The following is a 22,411-nucleotide window of genomic DNA, read 5'->3' as shown; positions in this document are numbered from 1 at the left end:
TTTGGGTGGGTTTTCCAGGTCGGTTCAAGGTTTGACATCCTTAAAACACACCCAAAAGCCAAGCAACATAAAGTAAAGCAAGATAATAACAAAAGAATATGACCATGGATATTCCTCTCAATGTTTGCTTTGCTTCCACCTTCCAGTCCATTATAGTAAAATAAAGCATCTCTTCTGAGCTGCTTTATTTGGTCTCTTCACCATGAAAACATATAGACATGGAGAGAGGTCAAAATCATGCTAAAGAGAATCTTACATATTGGAATAGAGCTTACATTGGGGAAAAAAACTATAGCTGGAACTGGATATCCATGGCATAACCCTATAGCATATCCATTGCTTCCTGGGTTTATTCCATCTCTGAAACCCTAATCGACATACTTACAAGGCTTGCAAAGCAGCCTCTAGAATGACCAAGAAGCGGGTAGATTCAGCGGTGCAGTGAGATGATCGATCGAGTTTGTTAAGTGAACTAGTTGTAGGGTAACTTTCCTTTTGGCATATAATGCTTAGCTGTATTTGCTTCCAATGACACGCCAAAGGAGAGCTGCCCTCTGACTGCTTCATCTTAGTATTATTTCATGTCTCAATGCTTTTCCTTTGCCATGTAATGGCTGTTATTAGACACAATTTCAATAATAGAAGATATGGGGTTTTCATTTAGCCGACCCCAAATCTTTGGGATAAGGCTTCGACGATGATGATGATGATGAATATTTTCCTCTGAAGCAAAAGGTATGATAAAACGAATAATTGATGAACACAAATCTTACTTCTTGCATTTTTCAGTATACATGAAATTTAAAAGATGGTGACAATATATAGAAGAGTGTTCGCAAATCGCATTCTTCCTTGGAAAAAGATACAGTAGTAACATCAGGATAGTCATTGGAGTTCACACCACAAACAGTAATGCTATGGTTTGTTTTAGTTTTGTTTCCTAAAATATAGTATATTTTAGATGATTTGAGGCACTGTAATGGATGTGAAGGTTCATGATCTTTTTTATTTTGATTGGTAAATGGTAGTAGTAAGTCGAAGGCTCATGATCTTAAATAGGGCTAAATCTAATATTGTATGCGTGGTCATCCCATGTCCTAGTTTCGAGTTTTAAACTGATTTATGTAAGTTCATCATAAATTATATAAATCGTAACTGATCCACCAATTGTTGACAAGATGATGATGATGATAGAGTGTAAGCAAACCTTTGTTCTATGTTATCTCAATTGGTTATACATAAAAGACAGAAAATTACAATAAAAGCAAAATGATCTGTGTGATTTTCTTGCAAAAAGCTCAATTCATTTGCAACAAAAAATAAAGGAGTTTCACAATTGTAAAGAGCACGAGCATACCAGCGACATTTTTCTCACCTCTCTACACCCCTTAATCACCTCATATGAACAATCTTTCTTACACTTTCATCTCAATCTGAACTACCCCAAAATGATGCTTATAAACATTTCTAAAATCTTAGTTCGATTCCAATTAGAAAGCATTCTCCAAAAAAAAATTAAGGAATGAGACTACTTTGGGTCCAATACAAGTAAGGAAAGAGAATTTTAAACACAAATTTAATCTCATAATGTTCTTTTAATTTCTGTGGGGACAATTTAACTTCATTTGCATCCCAATGTATGGCTCTCAATCATTCTTCAACCATCACTACTTAAGATCTGTTTAAGTTAGGGTGCTAAGCTTTAAGCTTGCATACTATGTAATTTGGCTGTACAAAGGTGTATTAAGTACATAATATTGGATATTTATTTAAAATTGTGGGACTCTTCCTACGCATCTCTTCTTATTTCTAAAATAAAATCCATTTTATTGGCCCTACACATGTAGTTATTTCTAAACTTAGGTTTGAGTTGTTGCCTAAATTACTTAAGGGTATAATTGAAAACAAAGCATGCAATCTTAGCATGTTTCTAATTCATGGGATGTGGTTTCCCCTTTTATAGGAGATTGATATCTACCAAAATCCTCTACCTTCTATGATTGGTTGAAGATTGGAGGACTAAAATCTATAAGTATTGGTAGCAGTCCCCCTCCCAAATATAGATGCCATTTCACTCCCATCACCTTGGCCGTATTTAGGGATTGGGGTAGAGCTACGTATTCTAATCTTGTGTTTTGCAGGTTAAGGTGAAAGATTTTTGTGAGTTTGGACTTTGGAGCATATTGTTCAAAAGCCTTGAGGAACAAAAGAAGTTTCATTATCCATTAAGCTTGCTAATTTACAGGTATGTATCATAATTATGATCTATGGTATTCATGTTCATGAGTTGAGATTGATAGAATGTTAGAGCCAGGAACTGTGTAAATGGGTTTGAGACCCAACACATAACACGTATGCTAATGGGGAGAGGCAGAGGTAGATTAGGGTTTTCACAATTTCTAAATCCTTTTAAAATCATTTTTAGCTCATGGAGTAATGCAGAATTAGTAACAAAAGTAGGAACTGAGATTTACTGTTTCGAAAGTTATGTGTGCTAAGCTGATGAACCAATGGCATGATGCCATGTGTATTAAATGAGTAAAAGTGATTGGTCACTGAGAGAAAATTTCGGGAGTAAACAGCAAATCTTTGTTCAGTAGGAATACAAGCATGAATAACATGGTCACAAAAAGTCATAAATACCATTATCTTGAAAACATGAACAATATAATCTTCTAGTATGCGCTTGAAGTCCAACTCAGAAGCTCTCACTCAAGAAGACAAAAACAGGAGAAATGATGGTGTGCATCTTAACTATTTCCTATCTCTACAATGTAATTAATGGAACTAGTGTAATAGAGGTAATTAAGATCACATTTCTCTCAATTGTTGTATATATAATCCCTCTCACAATGTGAAGAAAAAAGAAAGTCAATATTGAATGGCCCAAGATGACAAATATTTCATTGTAGAATTTCTTTTTTCAATGAGTCCAAATCATCAAATTAATGAAGGATTGGAGAAATTCGACGACTCAACCTTTGAATCTGTGGAACATCAAAATTTCAACAGCCCTTGACCGTCGAAATTCAATTTCTAAAATTTGTCGGCCTTTGCCTGTCGAATTTTCCAGTTTTCAAGTAGTATCTCAACTTCCGAACATTGTATGAGAGACCACTTGGGGTTATACATGCATTATTCATGATCTAGTATTCCTAGAGCAATTTTACTTCTCTAATCATACCAATCTTGTGAGATAAAATTTCACATGCATGAAGAAGTAAGTTTGGTTTAGCTTGGATAAGTTCTTTGTAAATTCCCTAATTTTAAATCTTGTCCAATTTAAATATATTCAATTTTAGAGTCAAAACTATACTTTACTTTCTCCCCCATTGATTCTTACTCTTCTCTTACGTGTGGGGTCTATATGGATAACATTTTAATTTGGACGATCCAACTGTACATTGAGCCATTCTCAACATGGAGGTCATTCTTAAAATAAATAAAAAATTAATTATTACATTCTAATATTGATAAAATTATTAAAGAAATACTTTTGTTTAACAGTTTAAATGAATAATCCAAATTCTTCAAATTCATGTCAAGCTTTAGTGAAGTATGTTAGAATCAATTGAAACTTTACGAGGATAGCGTGGACAACCGAATGTCTATGACATTATCCACATAGGCCCCATAGGTGAAAATAATTGGGAGTGAGATCTATTCTAATTATTTATTTTTTCTTGCATCTTGAGGGAAAGTCAATCTATGGTTATGTACACATTGCGCCATCAGTGCAATATTGAGCGTGGTGTCGTGGGAAGTCAATTAAGAATGGCTCTTATTCAATCTATGGTTGACCACTATGTACTCTTGATATGAAAATGAACTTTCACTTAAATGGAATGTAACAAAAAATATTACCAATTTTGCAACAAAAAACTCATTCCGAGCAATGAAGGAGAAACCATAAGAGATTTTTTATATTGTTCCTATAAAGTAGAGACTAGACATAGGTTCACGAATCCCATAAATACAAATACTGAAGTTGCCTTCAATAAGGTAGGGATGATCAACAAGGAATTTCGGCCATTAACTCCGATGATTCCTTCTCCACGAGTAGAGGGGGGTTTGGAGTAATTATTAGAAATAGTGAAGGAGAAATTTTAACAGCTATTACCGGATGTGAAGTTCCAATCTCTGTCATTTCCCATGAGCTTTGGAGCATTCTTCATGGGATCAAGTTAGCAATCTCTAAATGATGCTTTAAGATTTAGATTCAATCTAATTCCTTGCTCGCTATCCAAGTCCTGAAGGGTAGGCAGAGCCCTCGTGGAGTGTATTTCTCATGATCCTTGTTATAAGGAACTTGCTTGATAGATTCAACAAAGTATCCTTCAACCACGTCTTTAGAGAGGCCAACAAGACTGTCAACATGCTTGCTTGTACTTAATTAAATTGTGAGTTGCTCTCTAGAAACCTTGTCTTATTATTTATCAGGATGTCTGTGGTATCCCGGTTCTTCAGTTGTAGTTGTCTAAGTTTGCCTTAACCCATGACCTTTCAAAAAAAAAAAAGTAGGGATGATCAAACCATCTAACGGAAGACGATTTTCAGTGCTGGAATATTTTTAATCAGATTATCCTTGAAACACATTAAATAACATTATTAAATATACACATGCATGACTAATTTAGCTCTCCTGAACATTACTATTAGTTATAAATAATATTATGCATCAAGTAAGCAAAATGTTGAGATGGCCGAGTTGGTCTAAGGCGCCAGATTAAGGTTCTGGTCCGAAAGGGCGTGGGTTCAAATCCCACTCTCAACATTTCATTTTATTATTTTATAGATCGAAACCACCTCACATTTCAAACATATATTTGAGAGTCTCTTGACCTCACGAACTGGACTCAAAAAATCAAAATCCATCTTCGTCTACTAATTATTACTAACCACCAACCCAAACAAAATACAAAAAAAGTATTTTAAAAACATCCCTTGTTAAATTGGTGATATTAGATTTACCCCTTACAAATGCAAGATTAGGTTTACACCCCTTGACCATAAGTCAACAACTAAATTTTGAAAAAAAAAAATTTTAAATCAAAATTCTCTTCAAATACTTAGATCATTAAAATCAAAATTTATAAAAATTAAAATTTTCAATGTAAAATCATCAAGAAAAAACTTCCTTGACTTAATGATAAGAGGGGTAAACCTAATCTTGTATTTTACAAGGGGCTAAACCTAATATCACCAATTTAATAGAGGGTGTTTCTGAAATACCCACAAAAAAAAAAAAGAGTTTGATTGATAGCTTTGAACATGGTTTGGGGTTTACAAAGATCTCTTTAATAACAATGGTCCCAGAGACCAGAAGGATAGAATTTGAGTGGAGAGGAGATGAGAAACAAACAGGTCCATTTACCAACCCACTTTCATGTGAATCTCATTATTGATGTGACGTGGCAATATCTTTTTTTATTATTTTTTTTATTTTTATGTTTTCTCCTATTTATGGGTCCCTTGAAAACCATTCTTTAGGACTTTTATGTACCAATGAAACCCTTATTCTAGATATAGATAGGCATCTTGAAATACAGTTCTACTTAGCCTATCTAAGCATATTTAGTTACTGTAGTGGGTCCGTAACCATCCTCTCAACGCCAAAGGGGTTGGCCAAGTGGCAAGCCAAGCTTTGATAAACTCCTCGGGAAGAGTGTTTGAAACCCCATGAAGGTATGAATTTCTTTGGACCACAATCCAAGTCCAGTGGACCTTTGTTGTACGTAGGACTTTCCAAGGGGGTGGTGCATGTGATTGCAGGATTAGTCCCTCCCGAAGGGTGGGGATACCCACGATATCAAAAAAATAAAAATAAAATATTAACCTCTCAATTTTATTTTATTTTTCGTTTAATAAACATAACTCTCTCATTTCAGGTAAAGGAGAGTTCAAATGCAAGCACTTAAGTCTATTATGGTATGAGAGTCATGGCTGGTTTTTTATGTTTTTTCATCAAATGGACATGGTCCAGGGATTTGGGTCTCCCTTCTAAATTTGTTTAGTTTTTTTTTTTTTTATTTTTTCAATAAAAATTCTCCCTTGGTTTGTCATCTAAAAAAATTTTAATTTGGACATTCACACCTCACAATTTCTTCCTCTCTTTTATCTAAAATCACTCAAACAATTTTTTTTTTTTTTTTTTTTTTTAAACTTTAATAGCAAAATCTTACTTCATATGGCCAGTGACCACCAACAAGTAGGGCAATTCAATCAATAAGGTTGGAGGTGATATTAAATGTAATTTAATCATACATTTATTATTCAAGAGAATATGCTATTGTAAAAGATATTTAAGTATATTAGCCGCCTCAATCTAACTCACCACTCACATCTATATGGATAGTGTGACCATCAACTTTTTTTTTCTCTTTTTGAAATAATGGTCTTGTTAAAGTGTGCTCTAAGAAATACACTTTGGACTTTAAGGGTATTTTGGTAAAAAAAAACAGATTTTAAAGGGTATTTTCGAAATAAAATCCAATTTCAAAGTGTAGTTATTGCACTTTAAGATGTGCCCCAAGGCACACGTTAACAAAATCCTTAAAATAAAGATGTCTTTTCTTATTGGGTGAAATAATAGTTAGGTATAAACGAACTTGCAACATTAAATAATGAGTGCTGATTTTCTACTGAGAAAGTCTTCACTACTCGACTGGTATGACAACGACACATAATCATAGATTTTTCTCGGGATATACAATTACATCTCTATAAAATATAAATAATTGTGTTTCCCGAGAAAAAGGATATATGATTTCTATGACAAGGCCAATCATTACAGACCATCGAATTGAGTCAAGCGCTGGTCACTATAACTATCCGACTGGTTAATAAGATTAGGCTAACTTGAATCAAGTATTGACGGAGTGAAGAATTTCTAGTTAGAAAATCATTTTTCTTAAATAATACTCTCTAAGTTGTGCCTTGTCAAGTCTAACGAGAGTAATTCTATAAATTAGAGATACCAAATACACGCGGCTTCACGTGATTGGTCGATCCCGGATTCTCTAAGGAAAAAAAAAACATTTTTTCTATAAGATCTGTTTTATGACTTTATTTATCGCATGTTTCTCACAAGATAAGAAACTTAACGATGTATCTAATGATTCATCAACTGTGACACATGGCATCATGAATGAGTGCCACGTGGGAAAGTATTATCATCTATCTATCTAGTTTTAAAAGTAGGAGAGACTTGACAATTGACTTGTCTACCCCTTTATATTGAAATTGAAGAGGAGACTTTAAAACATTAAACCACGACTTGGTGCAGAAGAGGACAATGTTGACTTGGTCCACAGGTAATTCAGAGATTATGTAAACAACCTAAGGGTATAAAGGGGTAAGCATTATATATACGTTAAGAAAGAACCTTCTCGCCTGCTAAGTGCCGGCCACTACAAACAGCCTACTTCTCGTCCATTTCCCCCTTGTTGCCTTCCACTAAAAAACCACATATTACCAAAATGCCCCTTTATCTCTTGGGCACAACTTCTAGAGAGTTAGTTTGTTTTCATTGTAAGGAGTTTAAGATACCCCAATATCCATCAGGATTGATACTCCCATCTCCTGAAACAAAGCATGATGCCCTCCAAGTCGTGCTGATGTCAAGTTTCTGATCGAATCGGCTTCTTGGATAGATCAAAGTATGAAAATAAAATTAATTAAGCATCAAACTTGGGATGATCAAATCAGCTTCTTAGATCATTTAAGGTAATAAAAATAATAATTTGTATTTTGTAAGAAAAGATGAAAAGACATGATTGAATAGAGAAAAATGATTCATGTTTCCCACACCAATATTTGGCGTAAAAAGTAAACGATGAAGGCAAGTCATATTTTTTTCTCATCAAAATTGATGATGGGTTCGTGGGTCCACATGGACGATATCGGGTGTATGCGAATATCAAATTTGATAAAACTAGAGAGCATCATCATCATTTACTAAGGTCTTTTGAACATAGAAAGATAAGGCTGGTTTAGTAATCTGACCCTTTCATGGATTGGCACTACCAGCCAACCTTTCCAAAACTCCAAAAACTTAATGAGACTTGGTACTTTTTTGTGACCAACAAATAATTGAATGTTGAAAAGAAGCAGCAGCAGCAGCAACAACAACAACTACTACTAGAAAGGAGAAGAAAATAAAGGAAGAAAAAAGTAGAGTATAGTGAGGAGAACAGAAAACAAGCAAAGAGAGATGCAATCACCTTGTGTTGGAGAAGTCTCAGAAGCTTGCTTTCATGGCTGCTGCCTTGCCCCTTTACTTAGCTTGCCTGAGCCCTCCAATCCCAAGTCCAAGTCAATTACGACAGTCGCAGCTTCCCGCATTGACTTCGTTGCTGCAACAGCATCATCTCTCTTCCCAAACACCCAATTCACCAACCATGAATCCCTCCCTTCTTTGCAAGAATCTTTCCCTCACTTCACCAATGCTTACCCACAATACACCCAGACCGATGAAGCTGACCATATCCGAGCACAAGACTATTACCATCTCTCCCTCTCCAACCATGTCTGCCTAGATTATATCGGTCTAGGCCTCTTCTCTCACTCCCAAGAACAACAATCTCAGTCCACATCATCTTCTCCGCCGCCTCCACTCAAATTTGAATTCCCCTTCTTTGATATCTCCTACAAGTCTACCCATCTGAATTCTCAGATACTTTACGGAGGTCGTGAATCAGAATTGGAATCTGCAGTCAAGAAAAGAATCATGGATTTCCTTAATATATCCGAAACTGATTACACCATGGTTTTCACCGCCAATCGTGCATCGGCTTTCAAGCTTCTATCAGAATATTACCCTTTCCAATCAAACAGGAGACTTCTAACAGTCTATGATTATGAGAGCGAAGCTGTCGAGGCAATGATTGATAACTCGCAGAAGCGAGGAGCTCGAATCATGTCAGCTGAGTTTTCTTGGCCAAGCATGAGAATCCAATCGGCCAAATTAAAAAAGATGGTTGTGAGCAAAAGAAAGAAGAGAAAAAGGGGGCTGTTTGTGTTTCCACTTCAATCAAGGATGACTGGAACACGGTATTCTTATCTATGGATGAGCCTGGCACAGGAGAATGGGTGGCATGTCGTACTTGACGCTTGTGCACTTGGACCAAAGGACATGGACACATTAGGTCTCTCACTCTTTCGGCCTGACTTTCTTATATGCTCATTCTTTAAGGTTTTCGGGGAAAATCCATCTGGGTTCGGTTGTCTCTTTGTGAAGAAATCAAGTGCTTCGGTCTTAGAAGCTTCGACCATGACTAGAAGCATCGGGATTGTGAGTCTTGTCCCGATAAAGAGGGACGATTCTTCGGGTACTGACTCAGAGACGCTACAAATAAATAAAGTTGAGTCAGAGGAAGATTTATCTTTCACAAGCTCGTTCTCCGGTCCTATATCTACTCACATGACCAATGGAGCAGGTGAGAGATCCTCAAGTTCGACAAGGAGACGGCAATCTGGGGTACTTGAACATGGTGAAACCTCAGAATTGCGCGACCCAGATATGAGTGCGGAAGAGAAGGGACCATCATCATCGGAAATTGTGGAATTAGAGAAGTCCACCGAATCTGTGCAATCGGAAAACACCGAAACCAGTACAAGAGAAATGGATAACGAGTTGATGATTGAATGCAAGGGGTTGGATCATGCAGATTCTTTGGGATTGATACTCATTGGTAATAGAACAAGATGCCTAATCAATTGGCTAGTACATGCAATGATGAAGCTCCGACATCCTCATTCAGAAAACGGGTTTCCCTTAATCAGAATTTATGGGCCAAAGATTAAATTTGACCGCGGACCTGCGGTAGCATTCAATGTGTTTGATTGGAAAGGTGAGAAAGTTGAACCTGTGCTTGTACAAAAGCTTGCTGATCGAAGTAATATATCTCTAAGTTATGGGTTTTTACACAACATCTGGTTTTCAGACAAGTATGAAGTAGAGAAGGGGAGAGTGCTAGAGACAAGAAGCCATGAAGTGGCAGGAACAGTAGGAAACAAGAGAGAGAAAACTGATTCGGTGGTAACTGTTGTTACAGCTACACTTGGGTTCCTGGCCAATTTCGAAGACACTTATAGGCTTTGGGCCTTTGTTGCCCAATTCCTGGATGCAGACTTTGTGGAGAAAGAGCGATGGAGATACATGGCTCTTAATCAGAAGATAATTGAAGTCTAGACAACAACTTATTCATTTATTCTTTCAAATTATTTGGATCCATAATAAAATACCGCGTGCAGTTGGCTATATCTTAATAAATCCAAAGATACAGACATCAGAATTAACAAAAGAGATTATTGCACTACTAGCTCATTTTTCTGTTTCTTTAAAGCACTTGAGTTTTACTTTTTTTCTGAACTTGACGTTACAATATACTTTCATTAACATTGTGGCAAGGGCAAATATATGATTAAATCCCGCAGCCCACTGACGTAGTTGAAATTGAATCTTTGCATGCCAAGGGTTTTTTCCTTTTAAAAGAAAAGGAAACAACGACAACAACCCACGATGTCTAAGGCATGTTTATGTCATGTAGTATGAATTTTAATGTTTATTAGTTGGACTCACAATTAATTAAGTCCTCTTCCAATTTTTTTGCTTTGTTTATAGACATTGAGGTAAATCAAACAGGAGTCTGACGTACTTCAATCGGGCATGTGCACCGTGTATGTGATTCAACAAACCCTAGCAAATAAAAGTTGTGACCCTAGCACTATATTTTAAATAATGTAAAACAAAAATAACCTTTTTATGTAAACATAAGGAAAATAATGGATAATTTGATGGGACATCTTCTAATTTGTGTCTTATATCTATAGCTAAGAGAATGCATGCATATTATGTCATATTCGTTGCATGGAAAGAACTTCAAGTGGAAAAGATACAAACATATAACCAATGGCCTGTCTGCAACTGCAACACTAATTCTTCTCTGTTCTGATCCTAACCTTATGACAGATACTGAAATTAACCATGAGATACCTCCAAGACTGTAATTGCTCTGTCCATGTTGTAGAAATTTTAGATCTGCATAACTTGGTATCTCTACCATTGAAACAAATCTCGATACCAGAACCTGAGCAGCTACTCTGTAACCAATTTCATTTCTTTCATTCGTAGCTTGAGTGCTCTTTACTTGTTTCAATCTTCTAACTTCCCAGCTCAACTTCTTTGGCCTTTTTCACTCCATACAGGTCTTTCTCTCTGTAAACAGGTTGCACGGTTTGTTCCAATGGCAAGTAATGTTACAGATCCAGAATCTGGTTAACTTGAATACAAATTATACTTGGGATCTAGTTCCTCATCTCGCCAACAAACCTGCCTTTATGTGCAAAAGGGTCTACAAAGTAAAATCTAAATCATAACTAACCCAAATGCAACAATAATCTTGACATCCATAATCTTCAATGAAAATTATCCCTACAGCACAACTTGTGACCTACCAACGCACCGAACACGATTTTTTATTGAAGGTGCTCAACCATGGGGAATAGCCCCAAATCAAAGTGATTTGAGGACCCTTTGACCGGTTGCTTTATAGACTATTTCCCGAAGCTTTAACCTTTGTCATCTAAACATTCAATTTTAGATCCAGCTTTTCCAACCAAAGCAATTTGGCTTCCTATGATCCCGTCTAAATTCTCCTTTTCCATGTGGATTGCGTCTTTGGCCAAACTTCCTACTTTGGATGATCTTAGGCATAGGGGAGTTATTGTGGTTGATTTATATTTTCTTGCATAAGTCTAGTGGGGAATTTGTGGATCATTTGCTTATCCATTCAGCATTTGCTACCTCAGTGTGGTTTTTTTTCTCTCCTTGTTCCATGTTTCCTGAAGTCCCCCTCGGTCAATTATACAGGTCTTCCATTGCTAGAGGTCCACGAAGTTGTCTGGTGGAGAGAGGTTCTTTTGAAACCTAGTTCCTTTTGCTATTTGTTGGGGCTATTATGAGCTTTATTTTTCATTGGTGTAAGCTAAATAGGGAGTTTAGGGGCTTCTCTTTTGAAGATTTTCATTTTTAGGTGGGATCTTGTTATTGATAAGAGAAGTTAGCTTTAGTAATTTCGTTGTTTGAGGCCATCTCATCCTCCTCTGATAAATTTTTGGATTTATCAAAAAAAAAAAAGTCATATAATTTCTTCATTATAAGTCTGGCTACCCCAGTGTTAACAAGAACGAAATATTTAAGATACAAAGACAGTAAAGCATCAATATCTAAAAACATTTCCTTTCATATTAGACCCTTGGATCTTGATTGGAATTAAAATACAAACTATAGATATGGTATTTGAGAATTGAAGATTCAAACTAATTCTCTCGCACTCTTAATTAGACACTTAACAATGACACTCATTAGCAGTGAGAATGTCACAATAAAGACCTTGATATTTAGACAGTATCTAACTAAACACAGCAATCGCATCATCACTAGCATAATCCTTAGATATTATCCACCATGTAAAGTTGAAATAAAAACTACCACATCCTTCTCTTCTAAAGTTGTATCAAGCTGACCACTTAGTTCCCAATCGCAATCATTTACAAGGACTAGAACACCAGGTCTCCTGCAGACATTAGAAGTAAGAAACAAAAGTTTCATCATAACACGTCAACAAGGATCCAAAAGAACAAAAGATGAGAGAAAGCAATGAGAAAAAGAAATCGGGATAATAACATAAAGTACTTGTAGTCTCTTTAACATTATTTTAAGGAAATCCAATTGTTGGAACTTACACAGAATCCCCTTTCATGAACATTTCAGGCCTCTCCTTGATCAGATTAATGCGGACCCAAGATAACAGGTCTTTCATTGTTAACTGAGAAGAATAATAGAAAATGTACATTCATTCAGTAAAACATGGAAAATCGAGAACATAATTCCAGAAATTGTTGAGATATATTCTGTTAACAAAAGGAACTCACCTTCTCTTCTTCGGCTTGCGTATCAACATCAACATTGTGGATCTTCACTGACTGGCAAAGAAGCTCAAGTCCACCACTGCATTGGAAGATTACCATTAATACAAATGGTCATAGTAGGGTGAAAAGAAAAACCAAACTTAACATTTAGGAATTCCATGTACGGAAGGAAATTATGCCATATGTCAGTCCCATATGATGCGACATGGGATTTTTCAATTGACCGTGGAAGCTAGAGTTCTGGAAGGGTCCAGAAAATTCTAGAATGTTAAAAAAAAAAAAAATACAATAATCTAGAAAAGAATGAAAAATAATCTAGAAAATTCTACGGGACTTGAATATACCATAAGAATGATACAGAGTAATGATGTTCTAAAATAGGTCTAGGATAGTTCTTGATGTTCTCAAGAAGATTTCAGATAAATATATTGATAATGGAATATTCTAGACAATCCTCCCCAAGTCTATATAAGAGGAAGAAGTCTTCATTTGTAATCATCCTCTTTGGGATCACCCAAGTTTAAAAAAGGAGAATAAAGCTTTAAGGAGTTCGTGCATTCTCTCGAGTGTGTGCGTACCTTAGTCAATCAAGAAGATTAACATGAGCGCCACATGGATGCTACGCAGCAAAGGACTACGTCTATGACACAACACAAACTAGGAGTGTTCACAAGTCGAGTTCGGGTACCAGTAATTTCATACCCAAGCTTCTTCTTTCTTTGCATAGTTTTAAGTTTCTTTGCATAGTTTTAGGTGTGAAGGTGGGGTTTTGACCCATCCCCGCCCCTAATAATTTTTCTAAGCCCCGCACCCATCCCACCCCTTTTATTTTTCTAAGCCCCGCACCCACCCCACCCCTTTTTAATGTTAATAAGTAAAAGAACTATGGTTGGAGGTTTGAACCTAAGATGTTGGAAGAATTTTTCACACATCTTACTACTTAGCTAGGTGATACTTCTTGACAGTAACTCTAATAAATGATATATAATCGGGGTGCCCCCCCCCCCCCGAAACCGAATCGGTTTTTTATTTTCCGTCTATTAGATACTTTAGAAAAAAAAAACCAATATGAGTATTTTTTTGAATGAGATAGTGATTCTTATCCTATCTACACCTTCAAAATATCAAAAAATTGTTCACGCTTCAACAAATAACATGGATTCTGTGGTTTAAACTTGAATTGTTGTTGAGGTTCAATTCTGCATATAAGCCTAAGATTGAGATAGCAATGAATACGAATTCAAGAACCACAAAGCTCAAAAAATAAATAGATTAAGAAAATACAGATTCAACAAAGAGAGAAAAACAAAAAAGAATTAGAACAAATTATTACCCGAATTCGAGGGTTAGTTGCATCTCTACTTCTTTTCAAAAACCCTAGCTCTGCTTCCCTCTTGGCGTTTAAGGCTATGTTTGGATTGAGAGAAGAGAAGAGAAACCTAATTTCTCTCCACCCTGTTTGGATTGAAAGAAAAAAAAAGAGAAAGAACCAAGTTTCTCCTGTTTGGTTAACATTCATAAGAGAAGAGAAGAGAAGAGAAATTATACTTGTCAAATGGCTATTATACCCTTCATAGTCTAAAGAACAAAGTTCTACTTGTACAATGATACAAAATATAAACACCAATAAACTCATTTATAAAGAACATGATAAATATTCATCTTCCAACCAAATATCATACCAAGCCCTATTCGGATAGATGGAAGTATAACAATACCCTTCACGACGATTTCCCAAAATTAATTCAGTTCAATTAGAATTGAAGACTTTGGATATTAATTTAGTGTTGGAAGAAATTTTAGAAAGTAATGATGAAGATAGGTGAACATCTTCTGACATTTTCCATGATTCAGCTAGTTGGGTGTTTGAATGCAAACTTAAATTATTAGATTTCAAACAATTGTACTAAGACTTCACGAATATGTAACGATGCTCAAAATACTTGAGGTTTGAATTCAAGTACACAAGAATAATGATGCACGCCTTGTCAAGAAAGAATTAGAAAGAAAAAAAATCATTGGTTTCCCATGCTGGTGATGAGCATTATCAATCAAACCTATTGTCACTTCATCTCGACTGTGTCCCAAAACCACGTTCATCAATCAAAAAATACTTCCAACAAAAAAATCCTACAAACATAATGCATGCTTTAGAAGATTAAGTGTTCCACTGACCTAAATTGAGGAATGAGAACATTTAAACTTTTAACAAAGCAAGGCAGAATACAGTAATTTCCATATTGCTCTCGGGTAAACAATCTATCACAAACCAATAAATGAGTATCACAGAAACTAAGAGAGATGGCTCATGTCGATCGAACTAACACAAAGAAACTCCTCTCTTTTTACTTAAGAACCAACAGAAAGCAAAGGAAAGAAATGCAAAGAGACTCCCCACGAAAACGTCAATAGTAATACTTTTATCACTTAGTACTCGATTCAATTTCGTTTAAGTAAATACATCTTATGCAAAGAAAATGGTACATTTTGCATTGGGCATCTACATACAAGTAATCAATCAAAACAAGGTTAAATGGAGCGACGATTATCAATAACAGTACCTATAAGCAATTCACTCAAATCAGGAAGCAAGCTCTATTGTCATAATTGAATCCAAATGCTAAAAAAATAAAAATTAATTATATATATAATTATAATAACTTCTTTATGTTTTAAAAAAATGGGTTTGGTTGTGTCAAAATTCACTGTTCTCCATTGTCTAGCCATCAGTTTCTATACATAGTGCATGTTACTAATCATTTTGAAGAAAAGCCTATATGACTTAGACAGGCTTGGGGTACGAGTTGTGTTACTAGCAATCCACATCTTCTTTCAAGTCGAAATCTAGCTTTTAGAAAACAGTTATAAAATAAGTTTAATTAATAGGATTAAAAAACTAGAGGAATATTTGAGGTTATTGGGAGACCTATGAATCATTATAATTTTTATAAACCAGTATAGCATAATTAGGGGCGGAGCCAGGATTTTCTTGTCGTGGGGGCAAACTATGGTTAGTTGTATAGTTGAAGAACTTGAAGATGAATGGTTTTAGAGAGAAATTCAGAGGTTTTTGGTTAGAAGTTGAAGAAAAGGATATTTAGGTCATTTCCAATTAGTATATGAGAAGGCCCCGGTCAAGAGGCAACGTCATCAACAAAAAATTGAAAGGGGGGGGAGGGCAAAAATTGGAGGGAGGTGAGGGTGTGGGGGCAAATGGGGAGAGAGGTGAGGGAGTGGGAACACATGGGGCATGTAATTAGCTAAAAATATAGGGGTGTCTCAAAGTTCTGTGGGGTCAATTGCCCCCACCAGCTCCTTACTAGATCTGCCCCTGAGCATCATCCTACTGTCTTCTTGTAAGAGGGACAAAAGGAGATATTAGGAATATGATTAATGAGACTCGCTAAAGAATCGATCTCCCTGCCATTAATATTTTTCCTAAAGAAGCATCTCAACAGCATCCTAGCATACGATCCTACAAGTATGACATGAGCAAATTCCATTAATATTGAATTCTTCCAGCATTTAATGCAAACTCTGTAGCCCAATGGGCGTGATAACCACAACTAATAAAATCTATAGTTGACAGACCAACAATGTCTATAGATCATCGAAGATGCTAAATTCTAATACATAAACATAAGTCAGGCTGGGCTACCTACGATTCAAAAACTCAAATCCCACATGCTTCTACTTGGTGAATCCAGCGATGACTTGGTAGAGATAAAAATAAAGATCACCAAAGATGCAGAAGAATGCCCAAAAAATATTCGTCATTGGAACCTTAGGCCACTCTAATGGAATGCAACCAGTGTGGATCAAGGTCCGGGACTTTGCCAAATTTTCTATAATGCCTACGTAGGAATATCTTCCCATTTGCGCATCACTTCTCTGTCAATCTCAAGTTGTTTCACTACCCATAGTCACTCCTTCATTTACTGTCTGTCAATCTGGAGTTGTTTATGGATTACATTAGCAAATAAAAATGTTCCACCATTAAAAAAATGAGATTTACTTATATATAAAAAATGAGATTTACATCACAATAGACTGAATAGGGGGGAAAAGTAAAATAACCAATGGGCACAATGCAGTGTTCAGTGTAATTTTGTACGAAGAAGGAAACTCAATTCTTTCATAAGAAGTTCCATTATCTCAATCGGCTGCTTCCAAGTTATAGTAATAATAAGTCTTTATTCATAACGCTAGAAAGAAAATTAAAACATAAGCATTGATTCCAAAGGGCTTGCTGGGGATCACGCTCTGTAGTATACAAAAATTATTTGGAAAACAGATCATACAGGTTAGCAGATTAAGCGGGGTTAAAGTGATGTGAGAGCCTAACTTTGAAACCTCTCTATTTTTTTTTAGTATGAGGACAGCATTGCTAGATGGGGTAAGGAACAAGAGCAATAGTTTAATTTTAACGGTCACTTCCATAGTTCCACTACAAATATTAGGCAGTAACTTAATAAACATGTTATTTTTTTCGATGGAATATCTTCCCATTTGCGCCATGTGAACCACCACGCTTTGGTCTATTATTAATTGTTATGTGTCGCTAAGACCATCCCTATGGGCTCATGGTTATATTACTTATCAGTAGTATAAACAAGGTATCAAAATACTTATAATTATGGTTTGTGCAGAGTGCTGATACATGCCCAATCAGACAAAAGTTTCCTGATTTTTCGACACTAAACATCTGCACATGTTAAATACTATTGTAATTGTAGTGGTTTAAGAAGCAGAGAATCAGAAATTCATGTTTGAACTTATCCCGAATGATCCCTTCCTATGTTTTTCAGATTCCAGCATTTGGGGCATACAAAATTTTTGGTCTCACAAAAGGATTTAACAGGTTTGGGCTTCTTAAAAGTAATGGACAGAGATTCTACATTTTTACAAAATAAATATATAAACGCACGTGTGTGGGTAGAATCAAAATATACAAGAATGACACATAAAAATATATAATGCAGCTATTGTCTCATTCACAATGGTGGACTATTAGTATTAGTAGAAGGGTGTGGAGGAGGGGATGAAGTTGAAGGTGGTGATGGTGGTGGACTAGTAGCACTAGTAGTTGGTGGGACTGCAGCAGGAGAGGAATTTGGAGAAGGAGATGCAGACGACATCTTCACCAAACCACACAATCTCCAAATCTTATTTGATATAACTTACAAAATTAGCTATAAAAATCCCCCCCAAAATTAGATATCTTTTTTTTAGACCTCATCAGTTGTAGAGAGCCTTCACTGATACCAAATCAGCAATCTATTCTATTGAGCAAAACCCAAATCTCTAAACTCTCAACTACAAATTCCCAACCACCAAACACTCATAAACCTCCAAAATCTACAGAAAAGAAATTCAAACCCAAATCAACAAACACGCTTTTAAGCACAACCCAGATTTCCAAACACAATTTTGGGGAAAACCTAGATCACCTCAACTGGAACAGAAACACACAAATCTAAAGAAAATGACTAAATTCCAAAACTTTAAGGGAGCAAATGCAGCAAACCCAGACCATCAAAAATGAGGAGAGAGAAAAACCCAAAGGCTCAAAATCCTGCAACCTTACCTACATCTCTTTTGGTCAAAGCTCTAACAGCTATGAATGATGTTTGAAAAATTCTGGTCGAATTCCCATGAAATTACTTCTTCTCCAGAACAACAATATTGAACCCATATCATTTGATAATTTATAGTATTGGTTTTTTGAAAAAAAAAAAAAAAAAAAACCAGAAGAATGAGAGAGAGAGAGAGAGAGAGAGAGGATACCTTAAGTCGTCTCCTACTCGAGTTCACCTCCTTCGTTCCACGTCTCTAGGGTTTCTTCGCCTCCTTCGTTCCACATCTCTAGGTTTCTGAAATCAGATTAAATTTGTTTTGATGCTTGGAGTGTGAGTAGGAATAGGTGGCCTCCCAATATTACTTATCTTTGAAAGTTTGAAACTAATGAGGAGAAACTTGAAATGTGAACTTTTTTCTCTTCTCTTCCGTCCTCGTCTCTCCACTTTTGGAGAGAACCAAATTTGATATTTTTTCCCTCCTCTTCCTGCATTTCTCTTCTTTTCTCTTCTCTCTCCACTTAAGAATCCAAACAAGAGAAATGCAAAAAAAATTGCAAATTTTATCTTCTTTTCTCTCAATCCAAACATGGTGTTAGTTTGAAAACGAAAGAAAATGATGCGTAAAAACTAGGCACAAGTATTGAACAAATTATTTATAGTGTCTATTTTACACAATAAATAAAAAAAGTCTCTCTTTAGATTAGACATTTGAGCTAGACATAGTTTTTCGACTTGGCCAATTGATTTTACGTTTGCGAAAAGTAAGTCCTTGTTTACTAAGACTTATATTGAAACCTACTAGGCCTAATGTTAGTTAGGGTTATCAATGGATAGGGTTGAGGTTGATTTGGTACCAATCCAATAAGGATCGGATTTAGGACTGATCCAATAAGCATCAGATCTAGGACTAATCCAATAAGCATCAAATCAAACCCTTATTGGATCGAGGTTTTATCGGAACTTTAATGTTAAGATCCAAATCTGATCCATTAACAACCACATCAAATTTGGATCGGATCAAATCCAATTTTTATATACAAAATCTAAATAAACTTCATCCATCTCAATAAATATATAATATATTTATATACTTTTTAACATACTATCGGATCGAGACATGATAGATCCAGGTCCAATCCAATAGGATATCGGATCAAATCCTTATCGAAATCCAAAACATCAATCCAAACTAAGAGTTATCGGATTGGATTTCAGTCTGACCTGATCCATTAACAATCCTAATTTCAGTTGAGCAAAAGGTGTTTAACCTAACTCAATTTACAAATAGTGATATGGATTGGTTGGATAGTAAATTATGTTGGGGTGGTGTCGAAAGTGTCAAGCCAGACAAATAAGAAAATAGTAAAAGATTGTTGATGTGGTTATATCACCTCTAGAGAAAAATATATATACCTATATATATATATAGATATAGGGTAGTTCATTTAGATGTTTTTTAGTTGATTTATCTCAAACAACTTGGAGAACTTTGATGATGAGCTTTCTTCTTTCGTGAATACACATGGACACCGATGTGGTACCTATCAAACTCCCTTCAACATTCAAGTTAGAATGGAAAGTTTCAAAGTATAATAACTAGTAGCCTTGACTACATTTTAAAAGTCCTTTCTCCCAAAGTTTTTTCTCCTATTTACAAAAGTCAACCCCTTTTCCTTAGTTGCATTTTTAGCCACATCATCTCCTTTCCTTATTCGTGGAGATTCAAGCTTATCATGGAATTATCTTCTCTTTAAATCCTTAAGCTTGTTAATGAAAAGTTCTTTTATAATAGGAAGTTCTTTTATATAACAAAGTGATTCCTTGAGATTATTTCCCACTTGAACTCAAAGATAACAAGGACAGCTTGTCTATTACTTTGCTTTGGGCTGCCCCTCCCTATCTGGGATGGGTAGACACTCAACTCAACTCAGTTACTCCATCCGAGTAGAGTCAACAAACTTCTTAGGTACCACATATTTGGGCAGCGTCAGACTTGTTTTACTTGGCTGCCAAACCTATCTCAGATTCTAACACATATTTCAAATTCTAACACGTGTAAGGTCCGGATCAAACTCATCTTTTACCCTATACAGTTTAAAACTATTTATTATGATTATATATTTGTTCAACTAAAATGTTTGGCTAATTGTATGCTTCTTATGAAAAAAAATGTTTCTTATATCAAATTTTTAATAAATTTGTTTTAACCTCTATTACATATTGCACACAGCTAAAAGCACTGGACCATCTCTCTCTCTCTCTCATTTTTATTTGCATCTTGAAAGATTTCAGCAAGGGTTTTAAGCTTTGATCTTACTTGTTTTTCTTACCCAAACACTTTCAATTAAGTCGAAGCTGTTCACATGAGAAATTTATGTTCAGTAGGTAACTATCGAATCGATTTTATAATGGTAGGTAAAAAGATTTGTTCAGTTTACCAAACCAATTTGGTAATATTTGGTAGGTACCCATCGAATTTTCTAAAACAAGTTCGATTTGAACTAACGAATAGAATTATCAAGAGTCTTCAAATTCTTTAATTAAAAAATCTGACATTTTGAGGTTTTAATAGTGTTTTTTTTTTCATCTTCCTTGCTGATTAAATGCACAAAAAAAAAAAAAAAAAACATAATGACAAAAAATTATGATTTTTTTAAAGGATCATGATTTAATCATTATTTTGATTGATGTCGATTAAATCACAATTTTTTCAAAAAATCATGAATAATAGTGATTTAATCCTGAATTTTTTAAAATAATGTATTATTTTTTATTGTTAGCATTTTTAAGTATTTTTTTATTTAATATATAAAATACATATTAGTTTTCATACTTAAAATAAATATTTTTTTTTACTTTTCAATCTATCTGATGTTTTCCCAACTTTTATTGATTCTTTTCAAAGTTTTTCTTATCGAATTATTCCTAAACTCTGACTTTGCCTCTATGCAAAAAAGTTATAAAAAATAGAATAAAATAAAAATCAAAGAAATAAGATAACCTAAGAAAAATACCTAAAACCTAATCTCCATCAATTCAACCTCTTATAAAACTCATAAGAAGATGATGAAGAAGATGAAGATGAAGAAAAAAATGGGTTTTGTGTTTTTGTTAAGTAGGTGGGTGGTGTGTGCAATAAGTCAAAACGAAAAAAGTTAAATGATAATTTACTTTTATTTGTTTACAAAAGTCATTTTAGTGGATGCAATGAGCCATTTCGATGTATACAAATAGATTAACTATATTTTTTAGTAGTCATAATATTCTAACTAAAAAATTTTCACTCAATCGACATGGCAAGTGCACAAAATCATAAATCTTTTTTCTTCGGGATACACAAGGAAAAAGATCTACGATTCTATGCACTTGCCACATTGGCCAAATGAAAATTTTCAAATCAAATTATGATTAATCTTTTTGTTATTATTTTAATCATCAAAGTTACAAAATGTGTTTTATAAACATAGTTATTTTTTATTAGACTAACACTTTCCTGACTAACATAACAAGGAAAAGGGCCTTACTAAGCATGGTTTTAAATCTTGTCCGATAGACTTGATTTGTCCATCCATCTCATTCGTAGACAATATCGAGATTTATGGGAAAAGTCACCACAACAACTTATTGGATTACTAAATCAGATTCTTATCATGCCACAATCATAAGAGTCATGTTGGAGTATTGAGATCTCAATGAAAAGCATCAATGATTCTACACACTTCCACGTCAGAAATGTCTCTACCATGTTACAGCATTTTCCCAATTTTAGTTGGTCGATCTGAAATTATCGGGTCAAGTCGGATCGGATTTAAGGTCCGATCCGATCCATTGGCAGCTCTATCATCGACAACGATGGTCCTCGTGTTCAATATGGGCAATCCACGTGCACCACACATCCT

General features: G+C 35.1%; 2 protein-coding genes and 1 non-coding gene across 5 annotated transcripts; 2 read left to right on the top strand and 1 right to left on the bottom strand.

The window, feature by feature from the left end:
- Window positions 1–4,693: 4,693 nt before the first annotated feature.
- Window positions 4,694–4,774, top strand: TRNAL-AAG (transfer RNA leucine (anticodon AAG)). The gene has a single exon. It is a non-coding gene; the product is annotated as a tRNA-Leu (tRNA).
- A 3,291-nt stretch (window positions 4,775–8,065) lies between these two features.
- Window positions 8,066–10,399, top strand: LOC147389616 (uncharacterized). Of its 2 annotated transcripts, XM_086417816.1 has the most exons (2): window positions 8,066–9,851; window positions 9,945–10,399. In XM_086417816.1, exons 1-2 carry the CDS (start codon window positions 8,213–8,215, stop codon window positions 10,190–10,192), a joined length of 1,887 nt encoding a protein of 628 aa, XP_086273942.1. In that variant the 5' UTR covers window positions 8,066–8,212; the 3' UTR covers window positions 10,193–10,399. The 2 variants fall into 2 exon arrangements, with proteins under 2 accessions (XP_086273942.1, XP_086273941.1); XM_086417815.1 differs by having other exon boundaries at window positions 8,068–10,399.
- Window positions 10,400–12,227: 1,828 nt separating this feature from the next.
- On the bottom strand, window positions 12,228–18,907 carry LOC147389615 (ubiquitin-related modifier 1 homolog 2-like). Of its 2 annotated transcripts, none has more exons than XM_086417817.1 (5): window positions 18,721–18,907; window positions 14,267–14,388; window positions 12,937–13,012; window positions 12,748–12,830; window positions 12,228–12,578 (listed from the first exon to the last, which is right to left on the bottom strand). In XM_086417817.1, exons 2-5 carry the CDS (start codon window positions 14,287–14,289, stop codon window positions 12,461–12,463), a joined length of 300 nt encoding a protein of 99 aa, XP_086273943.1. In that variant the 5' UTR covers window positions 14,290–14,388; window positions 18,721–18,907; the 3' UTR covers window positions 12,228–12,460. The 2 variants fall into 2 exon arrangements, with proteins under 2 accessions (XP_086273943.1, XP_086273944.1); XM_086417818.1 differs by lacking the exon at window positions 18,721–18,907 and adding an exon at window positions 18,521–18,648.
- Window positions 18,908–22,411: the final 3,504 nt, after the last annotated feature.

This window comes from Akebia trifoliata, chromosome 12, assembly GCF_017979445.1.
Source record: "Akebia trifoliata isolate Shusen 1 chromosome 12, ASM1797944v1, whole genome shotgun sequence".
Classification (NCBI taxonomy): domain Eukaryota; kingdom Viridiplantae; phylum Streptophyta; class Magnoliopsida; order Ranunculales; family Lardizabalaceae; genus Akebia; species Akebia trifoliata.
The sequence above is the reverse complement of the archived record's forward strand: the minus strand, read 5'-3'. Positions and strand labels throughout refer to the sequence as shown.

Coding starts and splice junctions, on each gene's coding strand:
- LOC147389616 (XM_086417815.1), top strand. CDS start 8,213: ATGCAATCACCTTGTGTTGGAGAAGTCTCAGAAGCTTGCTTTCATGGC.
- LOC147389615 (XM_086417817.1), bottom strand. CDS start 14,289: ATGCAACTAACCCTCGAATTCGG. Junction 13,013..14,266: donor CAACTAACCCTCGAATTCGG/GTAATAATTTGT, acceptor CTTCCAATGCAG/TGGTGGACTTGAGCTTCTTT. Junction 12,831..12,936: donor CGCAAGCCGAAGAAGAGAAG/GTGAGTTCCTTT, acceptor TATTCTTCTCAG/TTAACAATGAAAGACCTGTT.